General features: G+C 36.8%; 4 protein-coding genes across 7 annotated transcripts; 3 read left to right on the top strand and 1 right to left on the bottom strand.

The window, feature by feature from the left end:
* Positions 1–670: 670 nt before the first annotated feature.
* On the top strand, positions 671–11,872 carry LOC129319381 (uncharacterized). 3 transcript variants are annotated; one of them, XM_054964448.1, is made up of 4 exons: positions 671–1,104; positions 1,837–1,930; positions 2,310–2,363; positions 11,427–11,510. In XM_054964448.1, the coding sequence occupies exons 1-4, from the start codon at positions 829–831 to the stop codon at positions 11,450–11,452; spliced, it is 450 nt and encodes a 149-aa protein (XP_054820423.1). In that variant the 5' UTR covers positions 671–828; the 3' UTR covers positions 11,453–11,510. The 3 variants fall into 3 exon arrangements, with proteins under 3 accessions (XP_054820423.1, XP_054820416.1, XP_054820408.1); XM_054964433.1 differs by lacking the exon at positions 1,837–1,930 and having other exon boundaries at positions 679–1,104; positions 11,427–11,872; XM_054964441.1 differs by lacking the exons at positions 1,837–1,930; positions 2,310–2,363 and having other exon boundaries at positions 676–1,104; positions 11,427–11,872.
* A 1,509-nt stretch (positions 11,873–13,381) lies between these two features.
* LOC129312299 (protein ORANGE-LIKE, chloroplastic) lies at positions 13,382–15,939 on the top strand. Its single transcript, XM_054954851.1, has 8 exons — positions 13,382–13,617; positions 13,759–13,876; positions 13,984–14,100; positions 14,347–14,433; positions 14,725–14,801; positions 14,923–15,050; positions 15,243–15,379; positions 15,643–15,939. Exons 1-8 carry the CDS (start codon positions 13,433–13,435, stop codon positions 15,718–15,720), a joined length of 927 nt encoding a protein of 308 aa, XP_054810826.1. The 5' UTR covers positions 13,382–13,432; the 3' UTR covers positions 15,721–15,939.
* Positions 15,940–16,572: 633 nt separating this feature from the next.
* Positions 16,573–18,634, bottom strand: LOC129312262 (pentatricopeptide repeat-containing protein At2g33760-like). The gene has a single exon (XM_054954849.1). The coding sequence runs from the start codon at positions 18,442–18,444 to the stop codon at positions 16,699–16,701; it is 1,746 nt and encodes a 581-aa protein (XP_054810824.1). The 5' UTR covers positions 18,445–18,634; the 3' UTR covers positions 16,573–16,698.
* Positions 18,635–18,642: 8 nt separating this feature from the next.
* On the top strand, positions 18,643–23,007 carry LOC129312278 (uncharacterized). Of its 2 annotated transcripts, XR_008593530.1 has the most exons (6): positions 18,643–19,192; positions 19,279–19,514; positions 20,567–20,679; positions 21,203–21,343; positions 21,494–22,021; positions 22,312–23,007. XR_008593530.1 is itself a non-coding variant. In XM_054954850.1 (5 exons), exons 1-5 carry the CDS (start codon positions 18,946–18,948, stop codon positions 21,741–21,743), a joined length of 987 nt encoding a protein of 328 aa, XP_054810825.1. In that variant the 5' UTR covers positions 18,643–18,945; the 3' UTR covers positions 21,744–22,082. The 2 variants fall into 2 exon arrangements, 1 of the variants encoding a protein (XP_054810825.1); XM_054954850.1 differs by lacking the exon at positions 22,312–23,007 and having other exon boundaries at positions 21,494–22,082.
* Positions 23,008–23,761: the final 754 nt, after the last annotated feature.

Genomic DNA, 23,761 nt, shown 5'->3' with positions numbered 1-23,761 from the left:
GTGGTGGTTACTGGTTTACAGGCGAGGGAAATAATCTCTCTACAAAGCAGACCCTTCACGAGTTCTATTGGTGTTTAGAGTATCAAGTTAGCTGGCAAATCAAGCTTATCTAAGATTTTTTTTTAATTGTAAAGATTTTTTGTGGGGTTAAAATAATGAAGCAGTTGAGGCCTAGTAAGAAGATAAAAATAGTCCAGAACTAAAATGTTTTATATTGCGTAAAGATAGGCAACACATTGCCTTCCAGGTGCTATAAAATTCAAATAAAAAATGGGTTCATTTTTAGTTTATTTTTTGTCATAAAATTGATATCCTGGACAAAATCTTGAATAAGTAAAACTATTTATTATGTTAAAATATAACAAAATTCTTAATAAATTTTATTATTTATTAGTCATAAAAAATGACCTTCACTGTAAATTTCAGATAATATAAGAGTAAAATATTGGTTTCAAATTGTTTTTAAAAAAAAATCTTGAAAACAACATTAAGTATTAATTGGAAAATAGATTTATTTCATAGTTAAGTTATTTAAAAATTTGAGTTTTTATTTTTCAAAGTAAAATAAATGTTAGGATATAAATTCCTCGAAATTAAAGAAAGACGAAGCTAATGTTTCATCCATGTCAAAATAAGATTGAGATTGACAGTCGGCGATGGCTAATTTGCTAGCAAATCTGCTGGGCCATCGTGCGGAGCCTTTCCTACCTCAAACTCAGAATCTCATTACCATATTCCAGCACCACTGCATCGTAGCTGCATGCTACCTCCTCACTTGGCACCATTACACCGAGAAATCACCCCTTAGTAGGCGAAGGCAGGAGAGCCATGGCACTTGCTATCAGGCAATTTCTGTACCTCACGCGATTCAATCCCCATGTGTCATTCTCTCCGACTTCCCTCGTCTCCCCGATGCCTAATTGCCAAAACCACCGCTCTTGCGCCCTTCGCAATCGCAATCAAACGGTAATTGCAGCGCCGGTAGTCAAGGCTTCCGCCGGTAATGATAGCCTCACCGTCGATGGTGACGATGGAGTCTCTCTCGGAACAATGGTCTTGCCTATGGACACTGACCTCAAAAGATTCGAATCCTTGCTTTTTCAGGTGTGCCTACCATTTCAATTTTTCTCTCACCTCTACTATTCATTCCTCTCTGATTTATTAGAAATGTGAACCATGGATAAGGCCAATGCTTAGACTAGTTGGGAAATCTATCCCGCCCAGAGTAGTCGAATATAATTGTTTTGATTCTTACGGAGCATCTTAAACGTTAATTATAACTCAAATTTTTTAAATGATAAATGGATTTTTAGGATCTTTTTAAGTTTATTATTATCTTGATTCTCAGTTTACATAAACAAGCCTATTTTTAGTCACGAGAGAATCTTGTTGGCCCAAAGAGTTACTATGGAATCTTATTACCACCGCCGCCACCAAACTTTCAACTCCTAGTCATCTCTTATTTATGGTTTATGATTATTCATTGTAATGGGCATGGCCATTTATCTTGTGTCTATGACATTGAAGGCTTTCAGATTTCTTGCTAGAAGATATGCAGTAGAATTTGATCATTTGAAAATCATACAAGAAAAACAAACTGTAAATTAAAGATTCAAAATTTATCAAGAGCAGTAGAAAACTTTTTAACAGAAAATTGGAAGAAAGAAAATAAACCAACTCACTCATTCTTCATCTTTACACAGTACTGAAAAAAATCAACGTCACTCGTGATAAGTCTCTAAAATTGAAATCATCATTTGAGGTCACTTCAAATCTGTCAATGGGAACTGGGAAGAGAATTTTTGATAGTGGTATTGAGAATGCTTGTCATAGCAGAACCTCAAAGATGAACCGTTACTTTCTCGAAGGATCCAAGCCACACCCTTTCTGGTGCTAGTTTCTGGTGGATTTGAGGGCGATGAAAAATATGGTAAGAACTTTATTTTTCTCATGAGAGGGAGATGATATGGTGCAAATGAGGCAAAAAAAGAGGAATAAAATTGCAAGGGCATTTCCTGTTGTTTCGGTGAAAAATGATCTTTCCTGAATGCATTTTTAACCCTTTATAGTGAATTTTGCAAATTTGTGGCACCGGGATGAAAATTTTCTAAGATATAACACAGTTATCTACAAAAACGCAAGCACAGATTGTCATAATTCAATTTAATACTTTAATAATAAGAGACGTCTTCATAGTTCCTTCCTTTTCTTGGTAACGTAAATGATTACTGCAGAAATGGGTTCTGAGATCTGTTTTATCATAAGTACTATCTTGGCTTAGTTCACCTCTTGTTCTTGGGCTGTGGCAGTGGGCGAACAGTCTTTGCCAGGGAGCCAATCTGCCACTTCCCGTGCCTCTGAAGGTATGTTCATTGACTTCTTTCTGCAATTCATCTAACAGTTTAAAGTGCAAAGAGTTTTTACCATTTCAAACATCTGAAATGCACACGACAACAAATTGTTGTCGACTATAATATGGGATATATGCGTTTTTTCAGATACCAAAGGAAAGATAAACATATGAGTATATAAGGGTGTTCATAGGCTTGATTTGATTTGGTTGTTGTTAAAAACCAAACCGAACTGAACCATTCAGTTTACTCATAATTGAGACCTGATCGGTTTTTGTGGAGCTCGATTTGATTCGGTTTGGTTAAGGTCTGGATCAGGTTTCAATGTACTTATTTATTTATTTTTTCCTTTTTTTCATCTTCATAATGGTGCTATGTATTAAAATTAAATCTAATTTTTTTGGCTCCTTTTTTTCATAAATAGAGGTATAAAAATATAATAAAATTTCAATGTGATAATGATAATTAATCATAAAAATTGATATAAGTTTTTAAAATTAAAATTATTTAATATTTTGCATTCCCATTCAAGTTGTTTGAAAATGTTTATCTATGTATCTATATTTTAATAAATAATGAAAAAATTATTATACAAAATTCAAAACAATATGCTTCTTGTAGATAAATTAAATACTGAAACTTTCTAGTTGTAAATAATTAAATGATGGTCATAGCATGATTATTATAATTATTTAATTTTATGCATTTCCATTCAAGTCCTTTAAAAATGTTTATCTATTACTATAAAAAATTCAAAACAAAATGCTTCTTTTAGATAAATGGTTATATATTTTATAAATAAATAAATAGTATTTTTTAATCAGATTTGGCTTGGTTTGGTTTAGTTTCTAGTACTCAAAATTGAATTTGAATCAAACCAATTTGTTTTCATATTATAAAAATCAAAGCAAACTTTATTGTTGTTTGATTTTGATAGGTTTCTTTCGATTTGGGTTGATCTTTTCGATTTGGATTGGTTTTGAACACCCTTATGAGCATACGCATGTGTTTGGGCTTAAAATGAAACAACATTTGATTATAATCCAAAAGAAATGAAAGAGGGAATGTCAGGATACAAGGTGGGCATCCGGGGCCGAGATTGTTATAGTATCCCCAACATATATAAAAACTATATTTTCACTACAAGTAGACTTTGAGTGTATTGATAACCAAGTTGAGTATGAAGCACTATTGACTAAGCTAGAAATACTTTGAGAGTTAAGGGCCCAAGAGGTAGCCATCAAAGGAAACTCTTAGCTGGTTATCAAGCAATTGCTAGGAGAGTACACGCATACTAGCTCGGCCTTGGTGATGTCCTATCAGTGGCCACCTAAATCTTGGAAAATTTCAAGGAACTCACATTCATGTAAGTTTTTTGAGCCTAGAATTGGGAGGCTAATGGGCTAGTGTAGATGGTAAAGGCTTTCACCAAACTTACTAGGAAATTGATCTTGGTCAAAAGAAGAGAACATTCTTCAACATGCCAGTGATGTATAATCTTACAATGCAATACGGTCTCACTAAGGTTAGCTTAGGATTGGTGGGATGAGTTCAAGAACTACTTACAAAATCCTAGCCAGTGATACCCTTATAAGACCAAAGTACATGTTTAACATTTCGTCCTAATTGGAGATAAGCTATATAGAAAGAGCCTGAATAGGTTATTAATTCATAGAATATACAAAGTTTTAAGGTAGGTACATGAGGGAAAGTGTAAGGCTTATTAATTCGAGCCAAAAATGCAATGGCTTGTACCCAAACATGGATACTATTAGCTATTCATGGCTAAAGACTACATTGAATACACAAAGAGATGCAATAAGTGTCAAATACATGGGTCAATCCAATGAGTACCAACCTCAGACATGAATGGAATTGTCAAACCATGGCCTTTTCGAGATTGGGCCATGGACATAATATGGAAAGTATATTTAGCCTCTTCTAAAGGCCACTCATTCATCTTAGTAGCTGCGAATTACTTTACTAAGTGGATAGAGGTTGCCCTACGAAAAGGGTCAAGTGAGGTAACATGATAAACTTCATACGAGAAAAGATCGTGTTTCGATACGGTATCCTTTAAACGATTATGATAGATCAAGGAGCTATGTTTAGCGGGAGTATCTTCAGGGTCTTTGTTGAGGAGAGTGGTATTAAATTATTCACATCCATGTGACATTATGCATAAGCAAACGGGTAGGTTGAAGTGTCTAATAAGGTTATCTTAGGAATCTTAAAGAAGATGATTAAAGATAATCCTAAGGGATGGCATGAACAACTTTCAAAAGCATTATGGGCCTATTGAACTTAAAAAAAGGAAGCTACTAGCACGAGCCCGTACTTACTCACTTACAAGTATGAGGCCGTGTTACCTTTAGAAATGGTTGTTCCTTCTTTGCGAATGTCTAAGAGTTTAAGGTTGGGCTCAGAAGACTACAATGAAGCTATGATGAACAGGCTAATTCAATTAGATGAACTTTGCTTACGAGCTCTAGATCATATGGTTGTCTAAAAGAAAGAAGTATCTAGAATCCACAACAAATGAAGAAAAAGGAAATGATTTCAATTGGGTGCGCTTGTGTGGAAGCTCATATTGTTGTTTGGGACTAAGGATCGAAGACTTGGCAAGGTTTCACCTAACTAGGAAAGGCTGGTCAAAGTTTGTCAAGTGTTTAAAGGGAATGTGTATTGGTTATCTAGTCTCGATGGAAATCCTCACTCACGGGCCATAAATAAAAAATACTTAAAAAATATTGATTATCGATAGAATAAGGGCAATAAGTAGACCTGAGGCCTTTTAGAGGCCTCTAGTGGAGCATATGCTAGAACGATGAAGAAAAACATGTATATATTAATAGATGTTTACATATGTACATGTGTAAAGGAAAGGAAACAAACATAAATAAAAGAAAAGGGGATATAGTCTTGAATTATTAGACCCAGGCATCTACTAAGGTCTTCCAAGTCCTAAAGCGCGTCATCAAGTCTATCTTTAATAGCTTTGTGGCGGGCCTTGGCTTTGTCTAGCTCAACTACCTATGCTATTCATTCCTTCTCCTTAGTCTGTAACTGTGTCAACTCCACCTTAGCAGAAGCTAGCTCTGTCTTCAAGGTACCCTGCTTAGCCACTCTGGTTCTACCCAAATAGTGGCTAATTGTTGCTCCAGCTTGGTCTCCTTGGCCCTTAAAGAGTGAATTTGTTAAGCCTGAGGAGTCAACTCCTTGACTTTGCCCTTTAACTCTTCCATTTGAGGAAGTACATTGAGGTGTGTCGACTTGACCTGCCATTTTACATTGATATCAATAGCAAGATCGGGTAACGCCACCATACAATCTCAAATTTGGCCATAGTAGTAAGGAAGCTGAGCATATAGAAGCTCAATCTGAGGCAACAAGCTTTGCAAGTTAAGGGTACCTGAAGCCTTAACGACCTTGTCGAATTGAGGTTTAGTGAGTCTTATTGGATCCTTATATAAGTGGAACCTGGCAAGACTCTTTGCATCCTCAACAATAAAGTCTATAAAGGTCTCGAGTCTCATGAAGTACACATTAGGAGAGTTCAAGGAAGGAGGGTTAGCCTGCGCAAACAAATTAAAGGATGAGGAATGTAAGCATAGAAATATAAAAATTACATTAAGATAAAGAAATGTACTGGAATAACCATAAGGGCCTTTCCCTTATTCATGGACAACCAGGCATCTGCCTTTAGAGCCCTAGTTGCTTTATTAGTCTGTAGCTCAATTGGCTAGGGAACCTCGACAACAGAAGGATCAACATTTAAGAAGGCAGAGATTGCTAGCTCTAGCTAAACACTTGAGGTCATAGGTTGAGTTACCTCCAAAGCCACTAATTGAGCAACCTTCAGGACCACGAGCTAAGCACTGGTGAAAGATGTGATAGCCCTTTCTTTCTCTGGAATGGCAAAAGACTCCAAAGAATAAAGGGATTGTCACCTGGAAGACTTGGGGGACCTTGGTGAAGGAAAGCTGACAATAGGAGATTCCACTCCTCATGATTAGGATATTTAACAAGAACAAATACTCGAGTATGACAAGCACTTTGGCCAATAGTGATAGGCTCCTTAGGGCTAGTCTTTGTAAGGGCTTGGCAAGGCGCAAAAAGGGTAATAAGAGGCTGAGCACTCTTTTTCTTCTTCTTCTAAGCCCATGCCCACTATCATCTTAAAGCTTCCTTTTTGAAGATTTAGGACTCTGTTTTGGGGCCTACTTGACCACCTTCTCGGGTGCTTCACTAGCATCTTGCTTGAAAGTAAGCTCAATTTGCTCTTGCTCAGCCATGACCTTAGATAGAGAGTCGGTCGTGGGAGCTTTTGAAGGGGTTGGGGCGTCAAGGTTTCCCCTCAAAAGGCCCAACCTCAGGTCTTGTTCCTAATCTCGCTCTGACAAGAACAGAACACACGAATTGAGATAATTATCAAAACTTAGAAAAGAAATAGACGAAGATGGAAATTTACCAATGCGAGTTTTCAGAATACGCCGAAAATTTTTGAGCCACTATTTATTGAAGCGAAGGCAAGCATCTCGTGTCACTACCTCCACTTTATTTTTTACTCTAGAGGTCAAGTATATAGTTTCAGAGCGGCTTTGTCCACCACTTCCAGCTACAACCTTTGAGATAAACTGTGGGGGATAAATTGTTTTGAGCTAAAGCTAGTAATATTCAACAAATGCTTTATCTAACTTAATATTCTCGATAGTCAAGGGGGCATAATCTCCTTAGAGTGGTGGCTGAAATGAAGATACTATCTCGCATATGGAGCCGGTAGTGCTTGCTCACATGAATATAGAACCAATAGGGGAGGCAGAAATCTAGGACAAGCGCTTTTTTTTGTGGCAATGACCACTTCTGTTGACAGAAGAACTCAAAGAAGTTGATTTTCCTTTTTAGCTTATGGGAAGCTAGGTGAGGCGTATAAGGAGTGTTAAGTTCCTTTGAAAATTTGAGTTGATAAAGATTTGGGAAATATGCTAAGGCCCATAACTTCAAGAACCGAATAGGCTTGTAAAAATTCTCAAAGGGGCTCTATTACATAGTTTCTTTCATCCTGTCATAAAGACAACACAAGAACATTGTGCCTAGAGTAACATGATTACCAAGGTGTGGGTACTTCGCCAGATATTTGTAGTCTACCATGGGCTTTCCACCGCTTGGGTTAAAAAACCACTGCTCTTCTTTAGGAACTGGCACTTTAGGAAGTAGCTTTGAGTACCGTTTGATGGTAGTAGAGTACAAGCTATCAGAATAGAGCAGCTTGAGGGTGTTCTCGAAGAGTAAGGAGTTGTTAAGATGGTTTGTAGGAATGACAAAAATGTTCACCTCTCTATTGATGGGGAGCCTTAGGAACATAAAAACATTCATAAGTGTAACCGTCATAGGGCTCAACTCAAACAAAAAGGCATTGCATTCGGGTGATTAGAAATGGAGCAATGCCTCGAGGAGCGAGATGGGGACATCGAGCGTAAGGAGCGAAAGCTCAATTAGGTTGTAAATGCCGATCTCCTTCTAGAACTCTTAATGAGTACCTTCCAAATGAGCTACCTATAATGCCTATTTAGGTGGTGATTGGGGCTAGTTATGGATTTTCCTGCAAGACTTTATAAAAGGGGTGATCTCATGGGGAGGAATGGCTGGTAATACCACTTAAGGGCGGATAGACCGTCCACCCAGTGCCGCTACCCACTTCTACTAAGGCTGAGCTTAATAGGAGCAAGAGACTTGGTGGTAACAACCAGAATGAAATATTATTTAATCGTGGAAATGCCATGTCAGGTGCACCTATCAGAATCGGAACAGACCAATTACCAGATCCACCTATCATCGCCGGCATAACCATAAAAAAGATCATTAAAAAAGCGTGAGCCGTTATTAAAACATTATAAAGTTGATGATTCCCACCAAGAATTTGATCGCCGGGTCGTGCTAATTCCATACGAATCAATACTGAGAAGCATGTGCCCATCACTCCAGCAATGGCACCGAAGATGAAATATAGAGTCCCTATATCCTTGTGGTTAGTGGAGAACAGCCATCGGACCGGATTTGTCATCAATTTGTTTTGATTTCGTTTCCTTCCTTATCAGAGAGGGGCCCCTTAGGGAGCGGGGCTTATTTCTTGAAAAAGGGGGAGTGAGAGGGGAAGGAAGAATGGAAAGGGGGTGGGGAAGGTCCGGAAAGCCCTCACTTTATTGATGGGACATTTTGATCCCCTTTTCTTTCCTCCCCCCCCGGTTCTGGTTCAGGAAAGGGTCAACGCAAGGATCTTACTTCGAAGCAATCTCTGGAGTTTTCCCTTAAGCTCTTTGATTGGGAATTAATGGTAACAAGAGCCTGTAGCTACTAAGAAGCTGACGCTCTATTTCTGAAGAAGGAGATGTGGAATGAAGTCACTCTCCTGCTAATCCGAGTGACGGTATGAAGTAGAGCTCGTATTCCCTCTCCCTTTGGTCGAGCTACTTCGTCCCTGCTTTTAGATGTTATTTTGCCAATCACAAGAGAGCTTAAGGGATGTCCCACACAAAAGTCAAGGGCTAGGGATTAGGCAAGGGATGTGCTTCTGTCTTTGTGAGGTTTGAGGTGATTAAATGGTACTTAAGGTTTGTTGTGCTGCTTAGGGTGAAACTAATTAGAGAATTGTTGATAACCATAAGGAAAAATAAAATGAAGAAGGGTTAGAATGGGACAGGGAAAAGGCAGAAAAAAATCTTACCAAAAATGTAGGCAGTCTGAAAACTCTTGATCAATGATTTCTCCTAGAAAAACGCAAACATTCAGAGAAGAATGCCATAGACAATATTGAAGATGAGAGGGAGATACTTACAAGAATCACGTTAGGAAAGGCAAGCTCAACGAGGTTCTAGACTATAACCTAGTCATCCGACAGAACCTTCTCAAGATTGTTCGGAGGAGAGTAGTAAGCAGCTTGATAAGGCCATTGTAGTCGGAGGAGAAGATGGATAGAGAAGAATACCTAAGGAAGCAAATGGAATCAAAGGACTAGAACTTGAAGGGCAAGAAAGTGGTAGGGAGTACAGTGATGACAACGGCAAAAAAAAAGGGATTTATATTTATGAGGAGACGAAAATATGAAGTGCCAAAGTACAAAACTAAATAGATGTGCCACATGGCTTACAACACATGTAGGGGTATTGTTTAGGCTTAAAATGAAATGATATTCGATTGTATTCCAAAAGAAACAAAAGAGGTAATGTTAGGTTAAGTAAGCACTGAGTTGTAGAGGAATGTGACCCTTAAGATTTAGAGCGACTAAGCTAGGAAGACCATTATTTGGACATGAGACTATTACTTGGACGTGCCTCGAATCATGCGAGTCGTGCTTAACAAAAGTGGATATTTCAACACGATGTAGTGGGGCTCCTTGTTTTGTGGACACAACGGCCTCAGACTTAAATTATAGATAGAGCTTTAAAGATAAAAGAAGGTAGCAACGAACTGCCAATAACTTGCTCAAATATTTCGTTATTTTGATTATTTTTTACTTTATAGTTAGAATTCAATTCTTATTTCAATTCCTTATAATTCTATAACCTAGTTTCAATAATCAAACTACATTTTTTCAATTATTTTTGCATCTTAATATTCGGGTAAAATGAGGTAAAGAAATTTGGGGACCTTTTGTTCACATTTAAGACTTTACATTTCTGACATGCTTGGTAATAGTTCAAAACCATGAAGAACATGGAATATACCCCACACACACACACACATTGTATACAACTATGGTAGCTTGTTGGTTAAATGGGCATTCTAAAGTATGGGATGTCTAATAATACATGAAACATGCTATCGGGGGTGGAACTAGGGTGCATATAGAGGGGGCCAAATTTTTTTAAAAAATTAATTTCTATGTAGTTTTTTAATATTTAGAATAATTGATTTTATAAGTTAATAATACCTTATAATTATATAATATTTTTAAATAAAAAATAATTAAAGCAATCTTATAATTATATAATATGTTTAAATAAAAAATAATTAAAGCAATCATATATCCTCTATTCAATTGTTTTTTATATTGCTCATAGGTATTTTCTTTTTAAATCAAGCCTATTCAAGGCACTCAGGCATTAAATGTAAATGCCTCTCCTAATAATATTCAAATCTTGGTTCGTCATATTGTGAAATACTAGCCTGTTCTACTAGACTGTACTTTTGTTAGTTCCTTTCAGTTATATTTATAAGTCACTTCAAATATACTTTACCGAGAGAAAAAGAAAACCTTAAACTTCATTTACTCTGTGTTAAAATTGAATAAATTTTCACCTCTTTTACCCCTAACAAAGACAAATAGAATTATTTGTAATAATTTTTTCATTTGTAATAATTTTTTTAAGTATTTAATAAGGCTACGAAAAGTAAATATAAACATAAAAATAGTAAAGTGACATGTAAATAGTATTAAACTTAATCTTCTCTATATCTTATAAATAAAATTGAAAAAGTACACACATATATAGATACATACATATATAGGTGGCTAGAGCACTAGTGCATCAATATTAATGTGTGAGTAGGTTTTGAAGGATTTTTTTTATATATAAAAAGAAAAAAAGGGATTGGGAGCCCAAAAATTTCCCATTTGTCATCACTTAGGTAAACCCCTAATACATACGAAGGGGGTGGACGTGTTGGGCCCCCCCTTAAAATGAACTTAGGTCTGCCCCTACATGCTATGGTAGAGGGTTCTAGGATGCATATACGCGTCAATCTGCAAAAATTGTTTACTTTTCCTGGTGCAAAATGCCTGCTCGAGTTCAGCTCACTGACGGGGCAGCAGCAGAAGAATGGAATCTCTTGTTAAAGATTAACCTACAATTACAATGAAGTCAAATCTTATGGAGGAAATTGTTTCCATTTTTGCATATTTTTCCCCATTGTTTGTTTGCTTACTAATGCAGCTTTGTTGGAATGAAAGATCTAGTTCCTGTAGATTACTTGGAACTTTGATTTGGGATAACTGAATGCTTCTTTTTTTTTTTTTTTTGACCAAATCTGAATGCTTCTTCAGAGTCCGAAATAATTTTCTATGAAATTAAACAGGTGGACAAGATACCGGGTGGAGCTAGATTGGGTTTTATCACGGTTGCTGATGGGAAAACAGAAGTTCTTGTGTATATTGACTGCTTGGTTTTTCCAGCCACTGATAACTCAGCTCCAATGTTCCGTGCCATAAGAAATGGACTCCTAAAAGGTAAGGATCCACCCGGTGAGCCCAGAATCATGAGGAGCCTTCTGCAAGCCCTTAAGAAGTCTGTTGAAATCGCCAGATCGTGAATATTCTTCGTTGTAATGTACTTGTAGAATTTTATATTTCAATATATATTACATATTTCATGGTTACCGACTTAGCAGAGCAACATGGGGCTGGACCTGTGAAGCAAACATTGGGAATCTAAAGTCCCGGTTTCTCCTCTATATTTTGGCACAGAAGAATAATTTGAGACTGGAAAACAATGATACCAGCCCCGGGTGAATTGCCCCATGCATACCGTGAAAAAAGTTACTCAGGCTGTGTTTTCTCGAAATTCCCACTAGCGTGTGGTTATCAACGAAGACGTAAAGAATGTCCATTACGATTGAGCATTACGTGGCAATTATTTCATCGTCGAATGCTAGGGTGTTGAATTTTCTCAAAAAGCTATATTCTCCCCTGCACTTCAACCCATCTGTTTGCTCTGCCCTGTAACGTTATAAGCGATTACAAGTAAGAACACAATCACATGATCTTAAAAAAATGAGGATAAAAAACAAACCACTCAAACGTGTCAGCTATTCCTTTCGAGGGGATGCAAATACGCAATGCCAATGCATCTGAGGTAAACGTACACCAAATATAGAAGTTTTGAAGAACCATTAGGTGATGTTTGGATTGGTAAATTTAAATTTAAAATTTTTCATTTTAAATTCATATATTTAAAATTTTTTGTTTAAATACTTTAAATAACAAAGATTATTACTATTAGATAGTATCCGGAGAGTGTATATGAATATTTAAAATAATTAGAATTTAAAAAGAATTATAAATTATGAAAAAAATAAAATAAAATTTGAATTTGGATAATCCATGAATTTTGAAATATTTAAATAGAGAATTTAGTTCAAATTTAAATTTAAATGTATCCAGACATAGGAAAAATAAACGAGGAGAGATGATTGAGGCTCATGGTCTAGTCAGTCAGCAGTAAAGGTCGACTTGCCATTCACCAAGTAGAACCAACATCCCACATGTTTGTATTAGCGGGGATAGTAACGTATTTGTGATAGATATACTTTCTTCATTTTAAATTATTAGATAATTTTAAATATTTAATTTTTTAAAAAATATCTTACCTTTTTGATTAGGGAATTAATCATCATGCTACACAATCATTTCAATTCTTTTGTTTACTTGAAGGGTAACTTGAAAAAATATTATTAATAAAAATTTATTTGTTTAAATTGTCTTATATTTTAAGATAAAGAATTTTTCTAAAGTTATTTTATAATTTGAGATAGAGAGAGTACTAATTAGAATATAAACATGTTTCTTCCATATATTTATATAATTTTGTGAAAAATAAATTATAATTGTTTTTAATGTAACAGCTATACTCCTCCGGTCTAGTATATAAATCACTTTTTAGAAGTATAATTTGAGTCACTTTATAAGTCATTTATTGATGAAATTATTTTATTTCAAATTAAAATTTTTAAATTACATTTAAAAAGTAAAAAAAATAAAAAATAATATTATATGATTGACTTACTTTTTATTTTTTATTTAAAGATTATGTTTCAAATTTTATTTATTTTTATTTTTTATATTTTTATTATATTAATATTAATAAGATCGATAAAAATAATCTATAAATAAGATTGGAGGGGGCACGATCATGGATTTTATTATACATTGATTGATGCATTAATTTTGTTCACCAGGCCAAGCACGTGCTCTAAACAGGGTTGCTTTGTTCCGGTTTCTACAGTAAACCCACACGACCCCGCCCTCCCTGTATTTATTCTGTCAAATTCCACAGCTTCAACCAATCTTCCAGGAGCACCGAACGATGACTACTTTCGTTCTCTACTCTCATTTCCTTCCATCAAGGACACCTTCAGCTCTCAGGCTCTCTAATACCCCTATTTTCTATACTTCCTCTTCACCAAACCCCAACCAATTCCTTCTTCCCAGAAAGTCCCTCTCAAAACCCGGAATTCTCTGCTCTTCTTCAAAGGATGACAACAACCCCAGGTTCTTCATTTCTCTGTTGTTATTCTTTTTCTTTCTTTTTTCTTTTTTTAGAAAGCTCAGCTATCGCGTGCTTTCTATTCAGCTGAGTCGTGGATTTTGTTGTTGGTTTTGGTGTGCATAACACCTGCTTTTTATTGCCAGCAACTTTTGCATCATTGAGGGGCCAGAGACGGTTCAGGATTTTGTTCAAATGCAGCTGCAGGAAATTCAAGACAACATAAAGAGTAGGCGCAATAAAATATTCCTTCTCATGGAAGAGGTTAGCTATAATGTCATCACAGTACAACCTGTGAACCCTAGTCTCTTGACCTGTCTGATAAGCTTTAAATTCACTTATCATAATATAATCTTTCATGCTTTGTTTAGGTGAGGAGATTACGCGTACAACATCGCTTAAAAGGTATGCAAGTCATCAATGAGGACGGAGAAGAAGCGTATGAGATGCCCGAAATTCCATCATCAATTCCCTTTCTTCCGCATGTGGTGAGCCTAAAAATTTAGCCACAATTATTGAGTTATTCTTCTTCCCGCGGAATGGTGCGATATAAATTATAATAGGCTATTTGTTGCGATTAGTTACTTATAAATCCATTTCCAGTCATTGCATGATAAAACTTGCTTCTTTATAGTTTCCTTTCGTTTCTGTATCTTTACTTGCAAGACCAAAATAAACTTTGAGCATATGGAATTTTAATTGGGGCTAATCTTGTGCATTTTCTTTTGATGTAGACACCGAAGACCTTGAAGAAGATCTATCTAACAGGCTTATCCTTGATATCTGCCATAATTGTATTTGGTGGGCTTATTGCACCAACGGTAATTTTATTTAGCCACATTTGACAGGATAAGAATATCAAACTGCACTGAAGAATGCCTATGAATGCGCCCCTTCAATTTAACCTATTTGTTTTAGTCATCCTACTATCTTACAGGCATTATGTACGTGTCCATATTTCAATTGATATCATAAAAATAATTATATTATTTTATGGTACTTTGTATGGTGGTATAGATGTCTAGAATCATGGGTTTTGTCATGCTAGTATATAGGCTCTTGAACACGATCTGCATTGATTTCAAATACTGAAGTGTATTGCTATATTACAGCTGGAGCTAAAATTAGGTTTGGGTGGTACCTCATATGAGGATTTCATAAGAAGCATGCATTTGCCTCTGCAATTAAGGTATCTCCATTCTCTGATTGGCCTGATTCTGTTAGTTCAAGTTTGCCCTTGGACCATTTCATTGGTGAATAGCTGTTTTGTTTGATTTCTGTCTCTAATTTGATTTTCTTTACACAATTAGTCAGGTTGATCCAATTGTGGCATCATTTTCTGGTGGGGCAGTGGGTGTTATATCAATATTGATGTTAATTGAGGTTAATAATGTTGAGCAGCAAGAGAAAAAAAGGTGCAAGTATTGCCACGGAACTGGTATGTGCTAGCTTGGTCTTTGAAAATGTCCACTCTCTAAAGAACACAGCAAGGCCTGGAATGCTTGACAAAATGTTTTTACTGTTTTGATTAGATCTGCTGCCACTTAATTCAAATTACCTCTGATTCAAATTTCTCTATTTATCATTGGAGCTTTGGATATATTCTTAATGATTAATTATTTATGGACAGGATACTTGGCCTGTGCCCGCTGTTCTTCTAGTGGTGTGTGCTTGAACATTGATCCCATCTCAGTATCTAGTGCTACTGACAGGCCATTGCAAGTACCTACAACCAGAAGGTGTCCAAATTGCTCCGGTGCTGGAAAGGTACAATATCTAGTAGAAAATATAGATATATATATTTTTTTAAATAGACTTCTAGAGTGGAATATGCATTATGAATATTGTTGATGAAATCCAAATGCTGATCTTCTACTTGTCTAACCCCCTTCCACCCATAGAAAGAGGACTGTATTAGTTTGCATGTGATTTTTTTGTTTGAATTAATATTTTAACTCGTACAAGTGCAGTTCGTGCACTGAGATTTTGCTTTAATTAGTAATCATGATTACCAATAACATGTCCGCTAGGTTATGTGTCCGACATGCCTCTGCACGGGGATGATGATGGCAAGTGAACATGACCTGCGAATTGATCCATTTGACTAGACCAGATTTGGGGACTCCAAGTTCTTTAGATTTCATGTATCTTTTCAGTCATACTTTACAAATCCCTCATCTGAAAGTTGAAAGAGGGAAAAAATGTTGTGTAGAGGGAAAAATAAACATCATAACCTCCTGGTTTTTCCTTTTTCTATTGAACGAAATGCAAAAAGTGTTTCATTGGAATGTTTTAACAGAACATAATAACAGCATAATTTTGGAATAGTTTGATCCGTATCTTCCTTTTGCCCTCCTTTCATATGTTGATTAAAATGGACCACAGATATTCTTAGTGGCATACCTTGATTTAGCATAGTTAGCTGGTGCGGAGGAGGGGTGAATTACCACTTCGATCCGAAAATGGGTTAGGCAGTCCATCCATATGATTTACTGCTTGTTTGGAGGTATCAATGTTATTTAGGAATCACAACTGCAGAGGTATCCGAACTGGTTTTTTCTGATTATCATCACTTGGTTTCGAGAGCTACGACTATTACACGAAATGCCTTGATGTTGCATTAGCTTCCCCCGTACATTTAGCGTTCATGCATTTGTATGGGACCCGAAATTTGTTATGATGTAAATTTGGTGCTACATTCTGTTATGATGATGACAATGAGTGTATCATAAATTCGTTTTATATTGTACTTTGCAAAAGTAGTACTATAGTTGCAGCGGCAAAGCTTCAATCATGACATGGCTATCAATTTGTTGTGATAACATGAAAACACCCCTGTCAAATGGTATCATTATATGCAGAATCCGCCAACAGATCAACCCATGGACCAAACTTTTCAAAATGAAATAAGCGTAAAGACTTCTAATGACAGGAGGGAGGGTAGTCTCTACAGAGTCAAATGGGAAGAACACCTGGCATTCATTTTAGTATTGAAATGCAAATGTATCAACTGTCAATTTTAAGCAAATGCAGCAATGTTAATCCATATGCAACATTTGATCTGGCCTCTGGGTAATATCACTATGCTACCAATATTCCCCACACGAACAAGCCCCTTCACTGAAATGGTGAAAGCGATTTGCATCTCGAACAGTTATAGCCCTTCTCGTTACAGACGAGACCATCTTAATAAACGTGTGACAATCACCACAAACCCTCAGATTCTTCGACATCATAATTGGATCTCCCTCGGGAGTGGCAACAAGGCCAAATGCAATAGCCAGCTTTTCACTGTGCACATATAACATCCCTACCTTCGCTTCCTCCTCAACATCATGCAAAACATAACTTGTATCAGGTACATAGCCAGCCACCTCTAACTTCTTGACTAGGCTGATCAGCATTCTGTTGATCTCCTTCCATCGGGGATGGGATCTATCCCCAACACTGAACTGATAGGTTTTGTCATTCACTTCAATCCAAGTCCACCCGGGTGGTTTCTTTAGCTTCATTTGGGTCATCAGACCCCTTATCTTTGCCACTTTTTCCCACTTACCCGCTTTTGCGTAAATATTAGATAGCAATACATAATGCCCTGGTTCTTGGGGCTGTAGATCAAGAAGAGAATTGGCTGCCTTTTCTGCCAACTCCATGTTCCCATGAATTCTACATGCGCCTAGCAAAGCACTCCACAGTCCCTCATTTTTTTCTTCAATCGTATTCTCAATCAATGCCATGGCTTCATCGACTTGTCCAGCACGGCCCAAAAGATCAACCATACAGGTATAGTGCTTGACATCAGGTCTCACACCATACTCTTCCCACATCAAATTGAAAAAATTACGACCCTCTTCAATAAGTCCTGCATGGCTACAAGCATATAAGAGGGACACAAAGGTGACCCTGTTCGGTAATATTCCACTGCCCAACATCATATGAAACAATTCGATGGCTGCTTTGCCATTACCGTGATACCCATAAGCTGCAATCATGGCACTCCATGATATAACATTCTTTTCTTCCATCCGATCAAATATCTCTCTTGCAGACTCAACACTCCCGCACTTGGCATGCATGTCTATCATTGCTGTCCCCAAGATCACATCCAGTGTGAAATTATTACTGCTAATATATTCATGAAGAAATCTAGCCCTGTGCATAGCCCCCAATTTTGCACAGGCATTAACAATGGTCACCATAGCAACCTTGTCTGGTACAACACCTTCTTCCATCATCCGATCAAATAGAACGAATGACTCGTATGCATTTTTGCATTCAGCATAAGCGCCAATCATTACCGTCCAGGTTACAAGGTCCTTATGGAGCATTTTTTCGAACAGTTGGTGAGCGTCTCCAATCACCATACACTTAGCATACATGTCAACCAGTGACGCGCAGATAATTCGATCTAAATGTAATCCCAACTTCAAAACAATGTCGTGGATTGCTCGGCCCATTTCAAGGTCCTTTCTATCTCTAGAAGTTCTTATCACAAAAGGCAATGTATAACTATCTAGTTGGACTCCATTTCTTATAACCTCCCTAAAGGTCGCATAACAATTAACATAGTCACCCAGCTTAGCAAACCCACCAACCATCACACTCCATGATTTCGGGTCTCTCATTTCCATTTCTCCAAACAGAGCATAGGCATCGTTGGTAGCTTTATGGTAGGCATATATGTAAAGAAGCTTGTTTGCGACAACGAGGTCTGCAAATACTCCGTTGACGACCAAGCGGGCGTGAACTTGTCTAATCTGAAAGACATTTCTACACCTCAATAGAAGAGCAGTATAATATTTAGGATCCATTGTGTTGGGAATGCAGGACATGCTTCTGATAGCGATTACATTCCTCTTCTTCTACAAAAGCATGATGAACTGTGCCATTTTTTAAACTGGGACAGTATGGCCCGACGAACGACGAATCTCTATTATATTATATGTGCTCAAAAGAAAGGAGGCAAAAAAAGTTTAGCAGAGCAATGTCAGAAGAGCCATGCAGCGGAAGGCTCGAAACCCGCTTAGTGAGGTAGAGAAGCCACAAATGAAATTCTTGCACCAGGGTTCGAACACTCGTCGTTTTATTCACGTTCTCTTTTAACCTGGAATCCAAATTCTTCGGATTGTGTTGTTGTCTCTTTATGATTGGATGAAATATGACAGACTGTTTGTCCCCCCTTTCTTTGTACGATGTCGTTTTACATCACGGACGAGGCTCTCCATTCTACACATTACTTGGTTCACTACTACGATGTCGTTTTGGATCCGAAGCTGCTAGCGCTTCCTTGCTTCGTCTGTCCCAGCTGGCTCGAAACCTGAGGCGAGTGAAAAATGGTGGCAGCTCTTCGAAACCGATTGGCCTCCCAGATCCTGACCAGGTTCCTCTATTCACCGATTCGTCATACTGGGAGCACAAGCTCGCTCGAAACTGTAGCCTACGAAGAAGTGAGAGCCTATCCTGACAAACCTTACACTTCAACCGCTGTCATTATCCATGGCTTCTTGGGATCGGGAAGAAATTGGAGATCTTTCTCCCGCAATCTCGTCGCTGCTCTCTCCAATTCCTCTCCTTCTTCAAGTATCTATTTCTGTAACTCCTGTCATTTTACTTCTAACAAGCCAGTTACCTTTTTTTTTCTGAATTATCTATTTGATTCCATGTAGATTGGAGGACGGTGCTATTGGATATGAGGAATCATGGAAAATCAGCGGACAGAAAACTCAGTCCACCTAATACTATGGATAATGCGGCCAAAGATTTGGCTGATTTGGTAAAGGTCGAAGGCTGGCCTTGGCCTGAAGTTGTTATTGGCCACTCCATGGGCGGTAAGGTCGTTATGCAATATGCTGAGAGCTGTAGCCGGGGTGAATATGGTGATAGGGCTTCATTGCCAAAACAGGTTTGTTACACTCTTCTTTTTCAAGCTAGTTGTCTATTCATTTAATTATTTGTTGTTTCATTCATTGCCTCGTTTGAATGTTATTTCATTTTAAACTCATCATGGCTTAGATTGTAATTCACCCTCATTTTCTATAGAAAATCGGGTATTTAGTTTTTCTTGTATGTGCCTTTGAGAGTCATGCATGGGACACGTGGTTTAGCTTTGCACTCACATAAATTTTACACTCGGTTTTGCTACATTTCCTAACCCATGGTTTATACTTATCAGAGAAGCATGGATTATTGTGGCTACCCTATCACTCTGTAGGGTTAATTAGTATGTAATGAAACAATTTTGTTAAAAATTATACTTAGTTGCTTTATAAATAACTAGTGGGACATATGGTCCCAAAATAAATAATGGAAAAGATTGCTTTGATTGAACTTAGGAACTTACTATTTAAGATAATTAAAATATAGCAACTAAAAATCCCGTTAAATCTTCAACTACTCAAGGGAGACTGTGAATTGAATGGTGAGTAGGGAACTGATCCTTTCATTGATCGATTATTAACATAAGCCTTTTTGACGTAAGATTTGAATGGAGGAAAAAGAGAGGCCAATTTAGTGCATGTCAGATGCCTATGCAATATTGGGTGTTGTGTGCTAGTAAATACTGAATACCAGTATTATTAAATAGGCAATTGATCGAAGCATTCCGTCATGCCTGCGATGCTTTTAAAATATGCACTGCAGAGACCATTGATTAACAAAATGATAATTTTTTTATGGTAAAAACTGAACAAGATAGTTTAACCAATGCACATACCGGTCAAAACATGCTCCAACCCCCCCCCCCCAAAAAAAAGAAAAGAAAAGAAGGAAAAAAAAAAAAAGCCACACACACACACTAGTAGTGTATGCCTAACCCATTGTCCTCTCTTTGTTACTACATTTGTTGTGTGGACTACAATCCTTTCACATAATTGCATATATTTTCATAATTATAAGCTACAGTTTCAGTTAATTGAGTATGAGGATTTTTCCCTTTTTCTTCCCTGCTGAAAGCAGCTCTGGGTTTTGGATGCTGTTCCGGGAGAATTGAACCCTGAAAACAGCCATGAAGAAGCTAGAGATGTTTTATGGACCTTGCAAAGTTTACCGGCTCAAATCCCATCTCGGAAGTGAGACTCTATTTCTGAACATGTTCTCATGATTTAGTTTGTTAATAGGCTGGTGCTTACCTTTATGGCATAAGGTGGGATGCTATTTTAACATAAAGCTATACTTTTATCTATTGGCATTTATTAGGAATGGAAATAACAGTACATGATAAACAGCATTTGCGAAGCTGAATTATTGTTCATGTGCTTTTACTTTCTCCTATATGATCTACTTGTCAGTCATTACTACTTATTACAGTCTTGATTCTTGAGTTTGCATTCTTTTATGAGAGGACTTGAAAGACTACGTGTATATGCCTAACGCCAATATTTCTATTGAAACATTTATGAATTGAACAATGGACATTGTGTACCTTCTTCTAGTGATGCTATATTCTGATTGTTTGTCCCCAATTGATGTCTTGTTGAGATCACTATGCTTTATGGTGTCCCTCTTCTGCAATGATCTTTTTAAACCATACATGATACATTATCTGCAGTTTACCATTTAGTTAGAGTAATCTATTGTTGCGCCTGGTTTCAGGTGGCTTGTGAGTCATCTGATGGGACTTGGTTACTCCAAGTCATTGTCAGAATGGATAGGCACCAATCTCAAGAAATCTGGTGACCATGAGACATGGGCATTTGATCTTGAAGGTGCTAAGGAGATGTTCGATTCTTACTGGTAAACCAGATCAGCTTTATGTTCAAATAGATATAATTAAAAAAAAACCAAAAATTACTATCTGTCCTCTGTACCCACTTTTTCTTTTTTAATGTTATATATTCTTCTACCACGACAGTGGGTATTAATCCCGAATGCAAACATATGTAGGGAGAAGTCCTATTGGAATCTATTGGAGAACCCTCCTCAAGGTATGGAGATAGTGATTGTGCGTGGCGAAAATAGTGACAGATGGAGCCAAGATGCGATTCAGAGAATTCAAAAATTTGCCAGTCGAGGACAAACTGATTCTCTTGGAAAGGTTTCCCTTTGCGTTCTTCCTAAGGCAGGGCATTGGGTTCATGTGGACAACCCAAAGGGACTGCTTGAGATTGTGGCTCCCAGATTAGCATCCTTTTAAGCATTTTTTCCAGACATTGGGAAAGCTACCATTGGAAATTTTGCGTCCACATTTGGAGCAATTGACACTGATAAAGGGATGTGAATCACTTCGTTACGAAGAAATGGGATTTGAATGGCCAAAAAAAAAAAGTCAAAATAATCTCGTTCCTGCTTCAATGCTTGTACCTCGAGGTGTTTGTTAGCAACTTGTTCAAGAGGAAGCTATTTGTTTCTGTCATAATAGAGGGGGAATTTACGATGATTTGAAGTATTGGTCTATTGGAGGTGAACATGCAGGTACTTGTTGTTCGGGGGCCTAATTGGTTAATTTTAAGGATTGGAAATCCATTTTGACTAATGCCTTGAAATCTTGAATATGTCCTGATATATCATATATATATATATATATATATAATTAAACTTGAAACAAGTTGTGCTGTAACTCTTTACAAGCTTTAAATAAACGTTTTTTTTTTTTCCTTCATGAAGACTGAAACAATTTTGGTCCTCCCCTCCCACCGGGTTCCTTAAGCTTAACTGTGATTGAGCCTATAATCATAATGTTAATGGCGCTGCTATTGGTGTAGTATTCATAGGAGACACTAGGCAATTCATGTGAGCTTTTGCTGATAAAGTGAAGTCCATCTCAGCATTCATGATTGAAGCATTAGCTTTGAAAATAGCTCTTTTATTGGCCAGAGATCTGAGTTATGAGAAGGTGACTGTCTAAAGTTGGTGTCTTGCGTTAATCTTGGCCAAGCTGATTGAGGGGAATGGCTTTGCAAAAGTATTATTGAAGGCATTTTGGATCTCCTGGCAACAAAAGCTAGGTTCTCCCTCTCCTTTGTGTCACGCAAAAGTGATTGTGCAGCTAATCTTATGGCTGCCCTTGCTATTAAGGAAGTGAGTTCGGTTGGATGGGTGGAAACACCGTCATCTCCTTTATCTCTTGTTCTAGGTGGTGATGCTGTGATTTCTGAGGTGAATTCTTGCCAGAGGGGAGCTGTGCCTAACCGTGATGGAGTTGGCTAATTTGCTTCCTGTTTTTTCTGCTGTTTTTTGTCTGTTTTGCTGCTTTATTTTCTTTGTCTAGCTTTAGCTTTGGTTGGGCTTTGGCCTATGTTTTTGCCTTTGAAATATTGTCGCTGTTCGGCTTTTACCTTCACCTTCGACAAATAATTGAAGTACCTTCGGCCAAAAAAATTAATAGCATAGTAGATGAGGAAATATGTTTAATTTATGACCTTGAAATATCACATTTTAAATTTCTTTTTTCTTAAGAATTTGTGTTGTATTATTGGCTGAACACTTTTGTTTGCTGGCATAGATTTCAGATGGTTTATAGTTTTTGTTTTAAATTAGGTTAATGAGCATTGTAGACTTTAGATTATTGTAAAAATAATATCTTGAATTTTGAACTCTTAAAATGTACAAACATTTTTCTTAAATTCTAAATTTTAAATATCTAAAACTTCGCCTTTAAGTTGAAGCAAACAACTGTTATTTTTAATAATTAAGATGAGTGCTACACTAACATGCGATTAGGCCTCACAACTACAAAAGCAATGATCATTTTCTTCAACTTAACAGTAAGGTTTTAAGCATTAAAAACTTAAAAATTAAGAAGAGTTTTTATACATTTTAAGAATTGAAAATTCAAAATATTATTCGTGTAATGTTTAGAGTTTAAAATACCCATTAATCTTTTTGATTTTGTTGGTTGTAATGATAGGGTGTTCTTGTTTTTATTTATTCTTAACCTTGTTACCCCTAATCTTATATACTTATTATACTTACATCTAATCAAATTAAAATGAATTGGATGTTAAATTTAAATAAAGATTAAGAATCATGATAACAAGAGTTATGTAACTAGAAAATAATTGGTAAATAAATCCACGTTATAATTTTATTTAAGAAAACGTATAACAAGTGTATTAGCTATTTTAAGTATTTTAGTTTTGTCCCCTTTTTCTGGATTAGTGATTGCAATATTCATTGATTATTAATTTCGATGGTTTTGGGAGTAGAAAAAGA

This window comes from Prosopis cineraria, unplaced genomic scaffold (genome assembly GCF_029017545.1).
Source record: "Prosopis cineraria cultivar Desert tree isolate PC_DT_omini unplaced genomic scaffold, ASM2901754v1 PC1, whole genome shotgun sequence".
NCBI lineage: Eukaryota > Viridiplantae > Streptophyta > Magnoliopsida > Fabales > Fabaceae > Prosopis > Prosopis cineraria.
The sequence above is the reverse complement of the archived record's forward strand: the minus strand, read 5'-3'. Positions and strand labels throughout refer to the sequence as shown.

Coding starts and splice junctions, on each gene's coding strand:
- LOC129312299 (XM_054954851.1), top strand. CDS start 13,433: ATGACTACTTTCGTTCTCTACTCTCATTTCCTTCCATCAAGGACACCT. Junction 13,877..13,983: donor TATTCCTTCTCATGGAAGAG/GTTAGCTATAAT, acceptor TGCTTTGTTTAG/GTGAGGAGATTACGCGTACA. Junction 15,380..15,642: donor ATTGCTCCGGTGCTGGAAAG/GTACAATATCTA, acceptor CATGTCCGCTAG/GTTATGTGTCCGACATGCCT.
- LOC129319381 (XM_054964433.1), top strand. CDS start 829: ATGGCACTTGCTATCAGGCAATTTCTGTACCTCACGCGATTCAATCCC. Junction 1,105..2,309: donor TCGAATCCTTGCTTTTTCAG/GTGTGCCTACCA, acceptor GGGCTGTGGCAG/TGGGCGAACAGTCTTTGCCA. Junction 2,364..11,426: donor CACTTCCCGTGCCTCTGAAG/GTATGTTCATTG, acceptor GAAATTAAACAG/GTGGACAAGATACCGGGTGG.
- LOC129312262 (XM_054954849.1), bottom strand. CDS start 18,444: ATGTCCTGCATTCCCAACACAATGGATCCTAAATATTATACTGCTCTT.
- LOC129312278 (XM_054954850.1), top strand. CDS start 18,946: ATGGTGGCAGCTCTTCGAAACCGATTGGCCTCCCAGATCCTGACCAGG. Junction 20,680..21,202: donor GCTCAAATCCCATCTCGGAA/GTGAGACTCTAT, acceptor GCCTGGTTTCAG/GTGGCTTGTGAGTCATCTGA. Junction 21,344..21,493: donor GAGATGTTCGATTCTTACTG/GTAAACCAGATC, acceptor AAACATATGTAG/GGAGAAGTCCTATTGGAATC.